Source organism: Monopterus albus, unplaced genomic scaffold (genome assembly GCF_001952655.1).
Source record: "Monopterus albus unplaced genomic scaffold, M_albus_1.0 scaffold34.1, whole genome shotgun sequence".
Lineage (NCBI taxonomy): Eukaryota > Metazoa > Chordata > Actinopteri > Synbranchiformes > Synbranchidae > Monopterus > Monopterus albus.
This window is the reverse complement of record NW_018127914.1, coordinates 183,507-200,811: the sequence shown is the minus strand read 5'-3', so window position 1 is coordinate 200,811 and position 17,305 is coordinate 183,507. Positions and strand designations below refer to the sequence as shown.

Genomic DNA, 17,305 nt, shown 5'->3' with positions numbered 1-17,305 from the left:
AAACTCCTGAAGACTTCATATCTTAAAAGTTTCTGTTATTTATGACTGAACAAGGCACAATCAAGGCTAGAGGTGTTTTAAAAAGCCTTTAAAGTTCGAAAACTCAGGTAATCAGCTTCATTAGGACTGAAACAGCCCAGAAGCTATTATCAAGTCCTGTTTTGTGCAAAATAACACATCACCTTTCCCCAGCCCTGCCCATATCCGACCTGTAAGGAACAAAGATAAAATGACACAAACACATGTCTTGTTGATTAATCAAAACAGGTCAAATGTTGCATTTATGTTGGGCTCCTTCACTTATAGTAAAAAACTGGACTTTACCTAAAAGGGACTCTCAGCTCCTCAGTATTCTCTTGAAAGCCATCTTCCACAGAGATCTACTAAATATAATAACCACCAGCTCTTCAACCTGATCTGGTTTGGTTTGAGAAAAACCAGGTGTTGTTCTTTGCTGTCCTCTTGTGTTCAAATGAAACACTGCAACTTTAGTCAGGTGCTTGACCAGTTTCAATTTTAACCAAAGACATACAACATGGACACACTTTCAATGCCCAGAATGGTAATTCCAACATGTTTTCCCATATCAGACACACGAACATGTTAAATTAATGACCTATGCAGTGGAAGACAATGGTTACACCTGAGAAACTCCCCCTTTTTCCACCCCCCACTTATATATAAAAAAAGTTAACACTAAATCAGGTTTCCATGCATTTTTTTTTTATTGAGTACAGTGTTCCAATTAAGAACTAAGCAAACTGTACACAGTGAATGCTCTATGTACATGAATAACCACAAAACAACATACAGCTGTAATACATTTTCTCAGTTATCTGAGTTATGGCTTCAAAGTCATGTCACATGAGAACATGGGATACTGTTCTACAGTTAAGACTCAGAACAGCAAACACTGTTGTGTCACAGTTGATGTGAAATCCCCTTTTGATCTTTCTTCTGTAGTACTGTCACGGGACACTGATCTAAAGTGTGGCAAAAAGCATCCCTAATGGTTAATGCTTCTGAATCACGGTCACGTTGAACCAGTCATTCGCCAGCAGGGGAGGAGATGTACTGGGCTGACAGCTCCCCAGCACAGAGGAAGTGTCCTCCATTTGTATACCAGAGGCTATGTTCACACGGGCTCTGTTTGCTCTTCAGGTATTTTTTAACCGCCATCAGTAGCCCTGTGCATGTAAGTCAGCTAACAAGTGTCTGGTGAGCCTGATTGTTCAGCAGTTTAATAGTTTCTAGGATATAACCATATGTACAGTAGCATGAGTTTGCTAAGCCACCTCCAGAAAACGGTTGTGTGACCGAAACCATAAGGCTGATATGACCCTGAACACTGTACATAAATTTGCAGTTTGTTAAGCCTCTACCAAAACATTTTGATCTTTTGTTCTAATAACCAAAAATATGAGAGGGAAAAACAAAAATGCACTTTATAAAATAAACTGGGATACACCTCCCCTGTAACATTATCTGGTAACAGTGTACAAAATAATATCCAGTGGAGTATCCTTGTGCCATAGGGGAAGCTAGGTGTTACCTCCCTTGTAGAAACAATGGACAAGTGTTGAAATATTGACTCAGGCCACAGAAAAGACATTTATTTCACTCACACTTCGGGTCAAGGCTGAACTTTGACCGCTTGTTTGCTCTGCCTCTGCTCTGAGAATCATGGCCGTATTCCCTCTTAACTACCTAAGCACGGAGATTATTTTCTGACAAAACTCTCCCCAGTGGAAAAAGGGGCCGTTTTTAATGTGAAATGTTCTCTGAAATGCTTACTTTAGAGTCTGTGGGTAGCTCAGTAGTAGCTCAGGACATAAACTAAGTTGTATGGATATGACACAAATGGCATACATTCATATTCTGAACACAGTGTTAGACTATTGTATGACTGCATGGTGTCTCAAGATTAATATAATTAAGAAAATAGAAATCAGGTTGGCCTGAAAAAGGCAACGTATAATAAACCAATGAAGTCCTTATAATAGTAAACCCAACATATAATAGGGAAGCAGAAGCAGGAAGCCGGTCTGGTTCAAATACAAAGAACATAAATTCTTCTCTAATCAAGTTCACAAGCATCAATCTCTCTATATTTGTGCAATTTTTTACACCCAAACACACATAAAAATGTGATTGAGTGTTAATTTGATAAAGACAAAAATAAACTGACAGCATGTTTGGTATGTGAGCTTTGCAGAACAGACAAAGGCAGAGAAATAAGGAGTGCAGGAGTAAAAGGAAAGTGACATAGGAGGGAGATTTCTCCCACAGCCAGCCAGATTAGATTCACACAGCACAGCCAGCATGAGACCACATGCCTGCTCTCATCTCATGCTTTCAGTTTCCACGGCAATTAAGAAGTGTGACCATGTGTCACACAAAAAGACTAGACAATGAGATAAGAAGGAAGGCTAGGATAAGTCATTTGTTTCCAGTTAAAGGAAAACTGGCACACAAGAGTTTAGCTGGCAAATGCTGATGGTCCAGGGGTCAGAGGGTCAAGTGAGGAGGAGAGGGTGGGGGTCAGGAAGGGTTAGGCAGGTCTCAGTGCATCTCCTGGGTGGGCGACTGCTCCAGCTGACTGACCAACGGCTCGGTGGTTGTGCTGCTGCTGTCCTGATCATCTGGGCTATCGACGGATGCTGACGGAGTTATTTTGGTCTGAAGCAGAGGGGGGAGAGGAGAGGATCAATATATAATAAGGGAGCAGATTTGCCTTTACTCCCAAAACCCACATTTATCACATGATTTATGCACAAAATAACACAAAATAAATAAATACCTTTAGAATCCATGGTAAAATAATCCAAACCAAAGATTTACATAGTAGCGTTTTATGAGCAGAAACAATACTGAATCAATGTAAAATATAAATCTGTAAACACTACACATCTTAAACAAGTGAAATCCATTTAGTGTGAGATTATGCAACATTTAAATAAGCTATAACACAGCCTTCCTCTTACAATTTAAAATTCATAAGCAACCAAACACAACCTCTTTCTATTCAATACATGGAGGAATTCTGTTGCTACAGGCTTATTTGGTTTGGCGTGACCAGTAGATATTGTAGATACTACTGCATAACTGTTTGTTTTGGTTTTTTTCACTGTGGTTGATAAGAGCTGATGGACAGTGTCTGACCTCTAGAACAATCCATAAAGCTATGAACAGAAAATGCCATACAGACTGAGAGGGTGATGTTTACAGTTGAGTAAACTAATGCACAAACCATCTGTCTAGGTCAACAGATGTCCCTGAATTGCTAAAGGGCAACATCCATTACCTTCAATGTCTCCACTTTCTCTTCAAATGACTTGAAAGTTGGTGCATTCCTGGGAAAGGAAAAAGACAACGACATAGAAGAGTAGGTGACAGGATTACAGGTGGTTTTAACTGATCTGACATGCACTCGGACAAATGTTTTGAAAAGTGGACGGGCAGTCTCCCCTTCAGATGGAAGCAGGAGCACTGTGATCACACCTGCAGAGATCGCGCTATCTGATACACAACACAGGCTTGGCTAAAATGTCCCCATTCTTTCCTGTTCTGCTAAAAAAGGTGCTCAAGAGATTTTTATGGAAACAAATTTAAGAGAATGCAGAATGAAACAGATTTTTATGGAAACAAATTTAAGAGAACGCAGAATGAAACACATATAACTGCATATAACACTGTGTAGCCTTTACCTCTTTCATGTTTTATACTACATTTGTATCTTAGAGGGCACCCCTTACCTCATGACAGGCATACTAGCTGAGTGTTGTAATGAGTAGATGCTATCCGACAACGTTAAGAAGAAGAAAGGAGGCGTTAGTGGTGATCTTAGCAGAGTAATGACAGTTTTACACAGAACAAGCAATAGAACAAGACGGGCACACATGCAAGCACAACACAACCCTCATTTTTTCTAGTATATGTTCCATGATTCCAGCTGCACAGTGGCAAATAGGAAAGCACTCTAGAGGGGTATCCTTAAAAACTCATCCCACCCAGGTCACTCTTCACTACCCCAACCCCCAGACTAGTTCTGTGTTCAGGTTCATCCGTCAGCGGCACACTGCAGCTTTGGGAGGCCTAATAATCTTGTTTGCAGCTCATTAATCCAGGGAGGAGGAGGATGACAGGGGAGAAAACAGATTAGGATCTGGGGGGGATCAACTGGAGCTACAGTACATCTCAAAGGGGACAATCTGCTGTTGGATTTTAAGCCTTGTTGAACCAGGAAATATTAGCTGTTATTAGATATTAGATCAGAGACAAAAATCCATCCGTAGAGTAGATCTGTGGCTCCCGTTATATATCCACTTCATTAATTGGGAGATTATAGAAAAAGATGATCCTCATGAACTGTAATGTTATTAGAATGGACATTTAGAAATAATTAGAAGTGATGATTAGGAGTCATCATATTTGATAGTAAATAAAAACAACTGTGTACACAAACATTATTAATGCTATATTTATATATAAATATCATTTCAGCAGCGGTTTTTCAGTAGAAAATGATAAATAACATGCATGAAAAACTAAATCTGTGTTGATGCAAAACTGAATAGATAACAGGAAAGAGAACAGAAATGATCAGGGGATTTACAAACCGCTGCAGCCAAGTATTCAAACATATTTGACAGGAAAGCCAAGAAGAAGACAACAAATGTGTTTTTGGCAGCCTTCCTCAAACATACTAGTAATAGATTGCAACCTGCAAATACCAAGGATTGATGTACTTTAGGTTTCTGAAATATGTGGAGCGTGTGTGTATATGTTGATTAAAGTTTGACATTTTGGGAAATATGCTCTTTACATCTTTAGGGGTCAATATGAAGCTGTAGCATGGAGACGGCTAACTGAAACTACTGATTTAACTCAAAGTGGAGCCTTTCAATGCTATTAAAATTACTATTAAGTGTATTTATCACTCACAAATGAGATACCCAATTGGATGAGAATGATGATACAGGTTAACATGTGTTAAGCTACAGTGACATGTAACTGAAGGAAAACAACTTTATGTCCTTGACTTTGCACTGCTTCTTTAACTTGTTCACAACTTTCCCAGACTATAAAATCATGCTGCACCTGAGAGAAAGGGTGGGGAAAAAAGCATACAATGACTTTGGAGAAATTCTGATTTATAGCAACAGTCAAGAAACATAAAAAGCTGTGGTTTCAGTATGAAATTGTCTTTAAACATGACTTTTCTTCTTGTGTCGTAAAAACATGGCTAACACTGACACTATTCAGCAACTCCCTTTATACTGTAGGTACACTAGGCATGGTCAACAGAATCTCCCAGTCCACCTAGCTACTGTGGCGCTGTGAGATTTTTAAGCCAACTTTCAGAAAATAAATCACTAAGTACGCAGCAAAGATGGAAAGACTGACTAAAACCATAACTTTTAAGGTTGCTGGATGTGCGTTCCCACTGATGTCTCCTCACAGTCTCACCTGACATCCTCGAGCTTCCGGCTGATGGCTGAGCCAACAGTGGAGAAAGCTGCCGAGGCCTTCAGACTTGCCTGAGAGAGCGTTTCAGATGTCCTCTTATAGCTGAAAGAAAGGAGGAAAGTCAGACAGAGTGATCAAAGCCTGAAGAGAGGAATCAAGGTCAGAACTCAACTTCAATATCTTTGTCAAAGCCTGAAAGCAGCAGAATGTTGCTCATTTCCTGTAATGTAAAACCAGTCATGCAGGCCACAGGTAGCCTGTCAAGAGCACTGATGTCTTTGTCCCCATTGTTCAGATGCTGACAGTCATGGTTTCAAAGCATTCAGACAGGAAAAGAGTCTCTATCAAACCAGTATAAAACCATGATTGATATATTGGAAACATAGTGGAAAATAAACCAATTGGTCACAAGTTTCTGTTCAAAAGGTGTCTGATAAAGTAAGTAATGAGCTTAAATCAGGAGCCAGGTGTGATGGGCAATGAGATACTTATGTAACAAGTGAAACAAACAGTGGTGGGTGAGTACTTACGCAGTGGAGGTGGTGACCTCCTGCCAGCTTTTGGTGATGTTCTGTCTCAGTTCACTGAGAGGTGTGATGCCTAGCTTTCGCTTAAGGTCTGCCAGATGCATCTCCTTGACTGCCAGCACCTGGGACAGAGTCTGGATCTCATCCTCTACCTAGACATACACAGAGAGATGTTTGTCATAGCTAAGGTTGTAAATCTACACCTAATATGTTTACACTCACCCTATCTTAATCTCTCTATTGCTACTAAGAAAGCAGCAGAACCAAACACACTATTCTGATAATTGGTTAACTGCCAAAGTCCTTTTTTAAGCAAATATGCCTAAAACTCTGTAGTTCTAGATCTATGCTAAGTGGATTTTCTGACTTTAATTGCAATTGAATATCTTTGGACTTTGAACTGTTGATCATCTATAACATTCCATGATGCCACCTTGGAAACGTGCCTTTTTAATTACAATCATTCAATTAACTGGGAAAATAATCAATAGATTATTTAATTAAACATAATTAGTTGCTATTTCCGAATCCCACTGTCTATTTGACGTGTAAGGTATAAGGAGGCTGCCATAGAGGTCACAGAATGTGGCAGCTTTTTATAAGGCCTCGAACGTTACAGGTCTTTTGGCAGAGTGGAGCAGTTCTGTAATTTAACAGTGTTTTAGAAAAAGCCAACCAATTTCAGCTGCTTTTTTCTCAGTTAATGAATCACAACAAACAAGAGCCTCTATTTTATGTTTCCCATTAATACAATCATGGCAAAAGAGCAGCTGGAAACATTGGTTAAAATAGGAGTTAAAAGTGGCAAGTAATCCAACATCTGGGGCAGGTTACAAGGTTGCATCTGATACAAGAGACGGAAATGAGCATCAGTGCTACTTATATGCAAAAAGCAGTGAGAGAACAACACCTGGGCTTGTTTGAAATTAAAAGACCACCAAAGCATACATCACACATACAATATACAATGTAAAGCCAGACTAAAATTAGCAATCTAAGTGGTGTTAATGTACTGTAGTAACAAAAAACAAGCATGCATATTCTGTTCTAATGTGATTCTTCTCCACTAGGACAGGACAGCTGTCTTTAAAAACATCAGGCTGTGTCCAACACTTCATCTTGACTCAACCTCTTTAATCTTCCTGACCTTGAGCAACTCTTCCTGTAGCTCCTGCCGCTCCTCCTCTGTCAGGGCGGGTGGAGGGGGAGAGGGACCAACGGATGTCACTGCATCTTCTCCCACCTCTGGGACTGAGTCAGGATGTTGTGTGGAACCTGGGAGACAAAATAAGACTTGGCATGTCACATGTATGTGTCTGAAGCAATATTTTTGTAAAGAACATAGTTGCCCATGTTTGATGCATGACAGTGAACAGCTGGCATGAGAAAGAAGGCTGATGTTGGCTGTCAAACTCACGTTGTCATGCTGTTCCTCTGGTGGGTGAGGAAAAAAATAAGGAAGCTGATAGATGAATGTGAAAAATATTAGAGAGCATGCTGTTTGATGAGAGGTGACAGTCAAAAGGAGGATGCTTTTCATGATCCAAACCACAAGCAGTAGCAGAAAGCATTCTCCCTCTCCCACTCACTCATATTTTCACTCCACACACACATACATTATGGAGCGTATACACATCTTTTTTAATTACTATGTCTCTGACGCAGCTGCGTCCAGTAGGAGCAGCAGTGCATCAATAATACAATGAACATGGCAGATGGAAACATCCTTGGCTCAGACACTGTGAGAGAGCACAACAGCAAAGGAGTTGTTAGGATCTGTCAGTCAAAAGGACAACAGCTAGGCCAGATCTGAGCCCCAAAGTGTCATTTTTCCTTTTATCTGGTTTTTCCTCATATTTCAATAATTCTGAGTAAAAGTAAAATATAAAACAAAGGCAAAAATAGGGTAGTATATTTAAAAAAAATTAAAAAGGGAAACGTATAAGCACAGGGAAGGAGTTAAAGGAACAGTTGGGGAAGAATAGGACAAGAGGCAGAACTATAATGTAAGAGAGATGTTGAGGTCAGAGACAAAATAGACTTAATAGTATTGGTCATTTATTTCAACGCCACTACTATCATGGCACCTTGTAAATACAGTAGGAGGATAAATGTTTTTAACTGCCTAATATCCCAGAGAATGAACTATGAATGAATGAAAATGAATCAAAATAAATAAATGAAAATATCTTGTTCTGTATTTCTTGTTGACAGTTAATGTCAGAAAACACAAGAGCCAGCAGCTGACTAGCGTAGCTTATTAGCTTAGCATAAATACTGAAAACAGAGGGAACAGCTAGCCTAGCTCTGTACAACAGAAAATAAATTAAAAAAAACAGGAATAGTCATTTTTATACCTGCTTTTTTGTGGCAATTAAACAAACAAGTTATAGTATTTTATTCATGAGCTTCAGAGGTGCTGGGATGCAGGCTACCTGTTTCTAGTCTTTATGCTAAGCTATCTGCGTGTAGCTTCATAATCACAAGACAGACATCAGAGTGGCTTCAATTCTGTGATCTAACTTGCTGATAAATTACCAAAAAAGATTTAGGATTTTTGCAGATTTGTAGGTCTTTTCCATGATTTGTGACCTTGCACATCTTTATTTCTACTCAACAAACCCATATCCTCTCCTCCCACCTCATTCCAAACCCTTGGCACCCATTCTCTCTTTCATGTCACTCCCCAATACTCCAAATACTTGAGTTCAACCGAGACAGCTGTATGTTTGAGTGGACAGAGATACCAAAATCACAAGAACCCAGCAATCCCTACTCCCTAGACTAGAGTGGAATTTTCTCACAACTCTCAGGAGAGCTGCTGTTGAAATAACATTTCTCAGCCTTCCAATCACATAGTGTTAACATAAGCCAAGAGCTGTGGTTTGCCACTACTCATTTTCACATTACATTAATTAGTGCCATTGGAATAGGAGGAGATGATTGGGTAGGTCTCAAGTGCAAATATTTATATGTTAAAACATGCTGAAGTGAGGAATCCCACTGGAATTCAGTGGTGAACAATTTTACAGAGGAAATAGAGGCGGGTTTTACAGTAATTAAAGGAAATACTGAAAAAATTCTCATTTCAGACCTCAGCCCTGAAACCACCCCCACTGTCTTCTGAAGTGGTGCACTTCATCTGCCCTCAGGCTCTTTTACCCTCATGTCTCTCACTCTATCATCTTACATTTGTCCACTCTTCCTATTACTGGTGACAGCAGTGCCACACACACATGCACAGAAATATATGCACCTCCTAACAGAGGCAGGATTGTGTAATGAACACTTCCCCGTACAACGGCTGTACTTCAGTCTCCCTTCTTACGAAACTACTTTATTCTTTTATTTTGGTAACCAACATTGTGCTGCTCGTGGAAAGAGTTTCAATCAGGCCTGCTTCAAACACAGAGTTTTGTAAGCTTATGGTGAAAGTACAGAATCACCTCAGGGTGAGCAGAACAGGTTAGGTAGGTTGCACCTGGCCTGAGTTAACTGATGTATAAAATTTTGTAATGTATTCCTGTAGGTAATATGTCTGATTGTAGCTCTATGTGAGCAATGCTGTGCCTTGGAGGCATGTTTCCATCAGTAGGTGTTGACAGTAAGAGAGAAAAAACCGACAAAGGGAAATCTGTAAACCACCTCAGACATGTTGGTGGAAGAGTTGTGCAATTCAGCATTCATAGCTGCAGTAAATGATCATTTAAAGGCTGATTTTCTTAAAAATGAAAATATAAACAGTTGACTAAATGAAAGTAAACTGAAAATTGACAAATGTTGCTCTCTCTCTCTCTCTCTCACACACACACACACACACACAAACTGTCACTTGTTCCCTTCCCCTTCAAGTTCACGCTCCCCCAAATTCTTCTCATCCAATGAACCGAGCCCATGTTTTGTCTTTATGTCCAGCACACACACACACACACACACACACACACACAACCCTCAACTCCCCCACCTGGACTCTCCCTTTCCTCCTTGTGATTACCTCTGGGCTTGACAGCTGGCGAGCTGGGTGGCGTGTCGCCATAGGCTGGGGATAGGTAGAGGTAGCTGGTGTTGACTTTTTGTTCGAAGTCAAACGGAGAGCGGTACTCCTCCAGAGGCTCCAGGTTTACAGCTCCCAGTGTGTTGTTGGTCAGAGCAACTACCACTTCCCTGCCAACACCACTACCTAAGCAAATCCAGCTGAGTTCTGACTGTGAGCATGTGGATCTAGATGCATGTCACCTGGCTCAGTGTCTCCTTGTTTACAACGTCCTGGATTCTTGTGGGGTGCGTGTGGCTGACAGACACACTCACTGTCCAAGTGTGTGTCCGTAGATAGGGAGGTTTTGTATTGGCTTTCAGGTGGTCAGAAGATCAGAGTACTGTGAACCTGGTTTTCCATTTTCTGTCTCTGCATCAGTCCAAGGTATTGTGAACCCTCTGCTCCTTTCTTGTGTTAATAAGTTACCTGTCCCTTCAAGCAACTGTTGCAGCAGGCATACACGCTGTACACCCTCCCTCTTCCTCTCCACCATAATTCCAAAGGCCAATTCTCAGTCTATCATTGAAACACTTTGGATCAGTGCCATTTTCAGGTGCTAACTACTGTAATCAGAGCTAGTGCTATTTTTATTATCAGTTAATCTAAAAATTAGTTTCCTGATTAACTGATTAGTACATAAAATGTCATTTACAAAAAAGAAGTACAAAATGCCATCACAGTTTCTAAAAGCTCAAGTCCTCCAACAGTACAGAACCCAAAGGTAATTATTATAATATCATGGAACCATTATCAAAATAGCTGCCACTCAGTTTTCTGCTGATCAGCCTATTGATAATTCAAGTTAGATGTATGCTTTCGAAAGGTACAGTCTTGATCTGTATGAAGTATAGCCAGCTAACCACATAAAACATCAACAAAATATTTCTGGCATGTCGTGCTAAAGTGCTTTATGAAGAGTTATCAGACAGGATATAGAGTGTCAACACACAGTAAGCATCTCAGTATGTGCCAGCACCTGCTGATGCTCTCAATGCTGCAGTGAAGTGGAAAAACATCCTGGCAATTAATTTTATGACTAATGGCAATTAGGCTGGAGCTTGGGAGCTTTGAGAGAGGAGGCAGAAAAAAAAGAAATCAGATAGTTTCATAAGAGTGAAACTACAGTGGAGCCGGTGGAAATAAGGATTATTATATAATAACTACTCCTAATGGGGCAGCATGGTGGTGCAGTGGTTAGCGCCGTTGCCTCACAGCGAAAAGGTTCTGGGTTCGGCCCCCACCTGGGACCTTTCTGTGTGAAGTTTGCATGTTCTCCCCGTGCTTGCGTGGGTTCTCTCCGGGTACTCTGGCTTCCTCCCACAGTCCAAAGACATGCAGCTTAGGTTGACTGGTGTCTCTAAATTGCCCATAGGAGTGCGTGTGTGGTTGTTCGTCTATGTGTTAGCCCTGCGATGGATTGGCGACCAGGGTTTTCCCCCAGCCTTCGCCCGATTGCTGGCCAGGATTGGCTCTGCCCCCCCGTGACCCCACTCAGCAGTAGAAAATGAATGAACTACTCCTAATAAAAAGAAAAACTAAAATTCAGTAGCAAAATTGTCCTAAGATTAGTTCCTCAGGAGAGAGCTGAGGCACAAACAATATATTTCTGGTAAAAAAAATTACAAAGTTATTTATTCATAGTCAATTTACAACAATTTTTGACTTGCAAGGTTGGCCCCTTGGTTTTCATTTTAGAATGCTAAAAATGGGAAATTATGGTTTTATAACGAGATCAAGATGATCTACAAATACTCAAAGGGAAAACAACTAGCACACTGCCTGGTATACATCAGTACAGAAATCTTCCAAAGCAGCAAGTCAGCTTTAAAACTAATGTCCATGAACCATGTTCTGTACACTGAGTTCCCTTCAGCCAACATCAGCCACCATTCCTCTGTTCACAGGGACAGACAAGCATGTTTATATGATTTTATCCAGGAAATATGCAGAATTAAGAGACAGGCGGGACAGTATCCTGAAACACTGGGAGATAAATTCCACAGCCAACTATTCTGCAATATTTATATAGCAGAATTAATAATGTTCTGCACAATCCATATCACTTATTGCCAACTGTAGAAATGCACTCTAGAGTGGAACACCAGAACAAAAATGAATCCTTGCCACTTCCTGTCCTCATTCAATCCTCAGATATTCTGTCTGGTTCATTTTTTCCTCCGTAGCTTTAATCTTGTGCAACACTACTGTCTACCACATGGATATATTCCAAACACAAATGCACATATACACATCACCCTTTGCATCCTATGACAGTCCCTTTTCACAGTAAAAGGTTCAAACTGTTCTCCTTAGACTCTTCTGATAATCAAAATAAAGCTGGAAAATGTTTATTAATGAGGACATAAATTAACTGAGTGCTTTCACATCTTCGGTAATCCTCAGACTGAACAGGGCTCCCTACAGGGTGAGATCAACGTTACTTCCACTCTGCTACACTCCTGACCAGTGGAGCCACTGATTCAGGAAAGGCACTGAATTCATGTGACACTTGTTAAATAAAATGACTGGTATGCTTGTTTGGCAGTGTTTTGTGGGTCTCATTTATCACGCATCTGTGAAAAAAAAGAGAGTGAATTATGAAAACTGGAAGAGATTCTGACTGATTTCTATACTCGCTATGTTCCATTTAACAGTGAGACCCAAAGATTCTCTGTCCAGTGTCATGTTAGAAGATATTCTGTGCCATGCCAGAGCTACCAGACAGGTGGGAGGTTGACCTGACCAAATCTCACAGGTTAATGAAAAATTCTCCATAAAACAAGAAAGCAGAGAAAGCACACATTACAATCTACATTGGGATTTTTAATTACATTTAATTTTATACCAGATTTGCTAACTTTCATTCATGTAACTATAAGCCGAGAAATCAAAATACTCAGATAGACAGGGGGGTTGGGTTTCATCTCTGAGATGAAACGTTCAAATTTGTTGACACTGGCATGTGAAATCCACAGGTTTTTTAGGAAGCCCAGGGATTTCTGGGTAATAGTCCACTTTAAACCCTTTAAGAGTTCTTTTCGAAACAACTTGTGACAAACATGACTGCCAACAGACAGGTATTTCTAGGGTAAACTTAATAATTGTTTGGCAAACAAACATCTTGTTCCACCTATATTTACACAAGCCAATTGTTGGGTTGTACAGTATGTGACCTACAATGCTGACTCGATGTAACAAACCACCTTACAATGAATTGTGGCATAGCTGTTGCTTTTGTTGACACTGTAGTAATCAATTAATTTACATAAACAGTTCTCTTTATTATAAGACTATAGACTACTGAAAGATTGTTTAGAAAACAATATGCAGCAAACCTCACAGATATAATATTAACCAAATATTAAATCAGGCAATAAGGCAAATGCACTTTTCTTATTATCTCAATACTTTCATGTACCATCTGTTATTTTATATCAAGACAGTATCTCATCTCTACAACATAAGATCTTAAACACATACACTATGTGAAAATATTTTGAAAGTATCTTATTCTTGTGAAGCACATTTCTAACTTCAACAAGTCAGTTGTACATGGTTGTGGGGGGAATGTTGTCTGTTACTGAAAGCATCCACTTGCACCTCACTGAAATCTAATAAGGCAAAAATACTGGCGACTGCTCATGGTCAATCTTATTAGACAACAGATTTGACAAACAAGACATGAGTCTGTCACACTTTTCAACATCTGACTTGAGCCAAAGCCGTAAGTATCTTAACAAGGGGAATGAAAATACCAGAAACAGGCCCAATTACAGATCATGCATATAGTGAGATCATATGGAATATTTTAGGGGAAGTAGCCTATAGTATTTAGCCTTATGTGAATTAAAATATAGTACAAGAAGAGCATGAGGCCTTAACATGGAAAGCGTCATTTTCATAAGCAAAAATATAAAAAAGAAAAAAAAACTGAGCACTGTAAAAAGCAAGAACTACTGAAGCAAAGAAATTCCAACTCAAGCAAAAAGAAACCATATGCTTCAATGTTATTACTGGAAACTCCACTGACCTACTGGGGAAAGCAAGCACAAAGAAGGAGATGTCTATTATCAAAAAAATCATACACACTATCAGAGAAGAGTAGACTCCACTGACCTAACAGCTCCTTTGAGAAACACTGACTCTCCTTCTGCTAAAACCTGCCAGTGGTGGAAGAATCACTCACATTATTTACTTAAGTAAAACTAGCAATACAACAGAGCATACATGCTTTGTTACAAGTAAAGGTCCTGCATTCAAAATATTACTCAAGTAAAAATACAAAAGTATTAAGATGAAAATATAATTAAAGTACCAAAAGTAAGCGTATTCATTATACAGCATGGCACATTTCATATTAATGCATATCAAATTACTGGATTATAACTGTTGATGTATTATTGTGTACATCACATTTAATGTTGCAGATGGTAAAGGTGGAGCAAATTTTAGCTACATTATATGCCTATAATTTGAAGTACTGTCGGATAGCTTGTGAATTTTTCCTATCAGGCATCAATAAAGTCTTATGATTAGACAGTACTCTGTTTAGGTAATCTGATTCTGAAAAGTAATACTCAAGTAAAGTACAGATACATCAAAATTGTACCCAAGTATAGTACTTGAGTAAATGTACTTGATTACTTTCCACCTCTGAAACCTGCTGACCTTGCTCCTAATCATCCAATTATTTGTAATATAAATACTAACAAGAAAAGACTGTGGAAGAACACCTAAAAACTAAGTGGATATAAAAAGGTTTTTAAAAAGTCGGTGCAATAATGTGTTTCAAAGTGCCTGTGTTTAGCCTCAAACACTGAACAGACTGAAATCCAGCACATGACTTTGACAAAGAAAGCCATTAAGACAGATGCAGGTGCAGATGGCGTCAGGATACAGCTACCATAGATACAGTACTTGCAAATTGGACAATAAAAATTAACTTCATTGTCTGTTGCCATGACAGTACGACTAGAAAAAAAGAGAACTCACCAGTTCCTATGATGCTATTTAAAAGGGCCTCTACTAGGAAGGATGAAATTTACTTCTGTTCACACCAAACACCTTAGCCCTGCAGATAAAGGAACTTTGATTTGGTCTGAGCACAACAATTACTACCTAATTTTGCTGTTTCACTCAATGCACTGACAATCAAGACAGTAGCTAGCTAAATCACAAAGGCAGCGTAACAAGCCTACGTCATATTGTGATTTTGATGAATACCAGTCAACACTACTAATAAACAGTATAGCCCTAACAGATTTGTTCAAGGCCATATAAGGCAACATACAGAGCTCCAAAAACACGCAACATTTCCTGCCTGAATTGCTCGTTCATCAGTTGCGTACACACAGTAAAAAAATAATGTAATGTGGTGAGGGAAACCCTTAAAGCATATGCAAAACAAAAAACTACACTACCCAAGAGGAAACATGGTCACAAGACAAACTGCTCCTCATAAGCCATACCATCAAGATGAAATACCTCGCAACCAAATCACACAACCAAACATTAAAAGTTTCACCAACAATACATTTTAACATTGGCAATAGTATAGTAAAGCATTTCTGTTACCGTGTCAACAGCCAGTACATACATAGAGATTACCTTAGAGACTGAAGTTTCTAACAGTCTGATACCAATAGGCATAAATTATAAACCAATAGCCTAATAAGTTAATCTATTGACACTATGTCAATCAATATATGCTGTGCCTTTCCCTTTTTCAGCTAGGAGCAAAATAACCCCACAAAACACAACATGTACATATTAGGAAATGACATTTCTGGTGGGAGATGAAAACAGGTCAGGGTTGTGCTTTTGAGGTGAATAAATAAACCTCCACCACTTGCTTCTTTATACAGCAATGACTAGGTCTTTTATGTCAAATACAATAAAGAAGGAGTGGGTTTTTTTTTCTTCAGGTGTCCAATTTTCAAGTCTTTCAGCAACAACACATGCACTTTCAGGAATAGAAACGTCCATGTAGGTGTAGGAAAGGGGAAGGAGCACGAATAATCATATGTTGAATGCATTGTGCATCGTATGTGGGTAGAAGTGAATCATTTACTGCTTGCAAACCAATGATGGTAAGATGATGTCATGGGGTAGGACTGGATAAGTCTGACTTCCTACTCCATTCAAGCATGTACTAGGTATAAGCACATTGATATTGGATTATGTGTAAAATTATGTGTGTTGTCATATCAACTGTTTTTACATGCTTGAAAGAATAAATTAAATCAAATCAAATCATTGCATACCTGTGGCTCAAACGCGCACACTTCTTTTCTTTAGAGCCCTGTATTAAAATGCTTGGCAGTTCCACACCTACTCTATGCTTAGGCCTGTTCAACCTCACTACCTCCCAGAATAGATTCATAGAGAAAAGCAATGCTATGTTCTCAAACAAAACGTGTGCATTTATCTTTCAGCTCAAAAGCAATCAAAAACCGTAAAAGAGGTCAGAAATAGGGACTTAGAGAACATTTAGTGGGCTGGCAAACGGGTGTATCCTACAGCAAGGGTTAAGCTCTCAATTTAAGCATGTTTTTCACTAAATCGTAGGACAATGCCGGTACAAATTAATCTATGTATTGGTACGTATAACAATTCCAAGTTACGTGTATCTTTCGCCATCTGTCAAAATTTTAGCCAGTTTTTAAAGATCGTACTTAAACAGACGTGACAACTTCCTCGTTCTTGTTTTACGGCTGGCATGTTGGAACAGAACAAATGCTGTGTAATAATATACTTCCGTGTTATTTTGGTAAACACTGGTACTCTATGAGTGCAAAAGATTTATATTCTTCCAAATGCCTCGGTATTGTCTTCTCTGTCACAAATATTCGCTTTAAGTGGGTTTTAAATGTAGCATATGTTGTCAAGTCACTAACTTAAGTCACCGCGCAAAGTTAGCCAGTGTGGTTACTTTCAAATAAAACAGATGTACTTTGATAATGTTTTCAGTAAAATATAGTCAGTGAGATACGTTTCAGTAAATCAATTACCTTTCTCTGTATCTTCCATTGTACTGGAACGTTGTTTCTAGTAGGTGTGTTTCCAGACTTTGCAGGTGGTTAATGTTGCAGCCCTTCCTTCTAGCTCTCATGTTGCCAAGCAGCACGTCGTGGGGGTGGGGTTTGCCGTGACGTAAGCACGCCGCAGTGTCAACAAAAGCGAGCACGTGGAGTTTTACACAATTAACAAGAAAGGGCAGTATAACAACGACACATTATATGTTACTGTTTTACTGTACAGCACATCGAGTTCA

At 39.3% G+C, this 17,305-nt stretch overlaps 2 protein-coding genes across 4 annotated transcripts in view; both read right to left on the bottom strand.

The window, feature by feature from the left end:
- Positions 1-17,305, bottom strand: part of dtnbp1b (dystrobrevin binding protein 1b) — a 555,482-nt gene that overhangs the window by 356,743 nt on the left and 181,434 nt on the right. The window lies entirely within an intron of this gene.
- Positions 1,433-17,164, bottom strand: tpd52 (tumor protein D52). 3 transcript variants are annotated; one of them, XM_020597565.1, is made up of 7 exons: positions 17,043-17,164; positions 7,144-7,271; positions 6,000-6,148; positions 5,470-5,571; positions 3,756-3,797; positions 3,305-3,353; positions 1,433-2,679 (listed from the first exon to the last, which is right to left on the bottom strand). In XM_020597565.1, the coding sequence occupies exons 1-7, from the start codon at positions 17,059-17,061 to the stop codon at positions 2,563-2,565; spliced, it is 606 nt and encodes a 201-aa protein (XP_020453221.1). In that variant the 5' UTR covers positions 17,062-17,164; the 3' UTR covers positions 1,433-2,562. The 3 variants fall into 3 exon arrangements, with proteins under 3 accessions (XP_020453221.1, XP_020453222.1, XP_020453224.1); XM_020597566.1 differs by lacking the exon at positions 3,756-3,797; XM_020597568.1 differs by lacking the exons at positions 1,433-2,679; positions 3,305-3,353; positions 3,756-3,797 and having other exon boundaries at positions 5,466-5,571.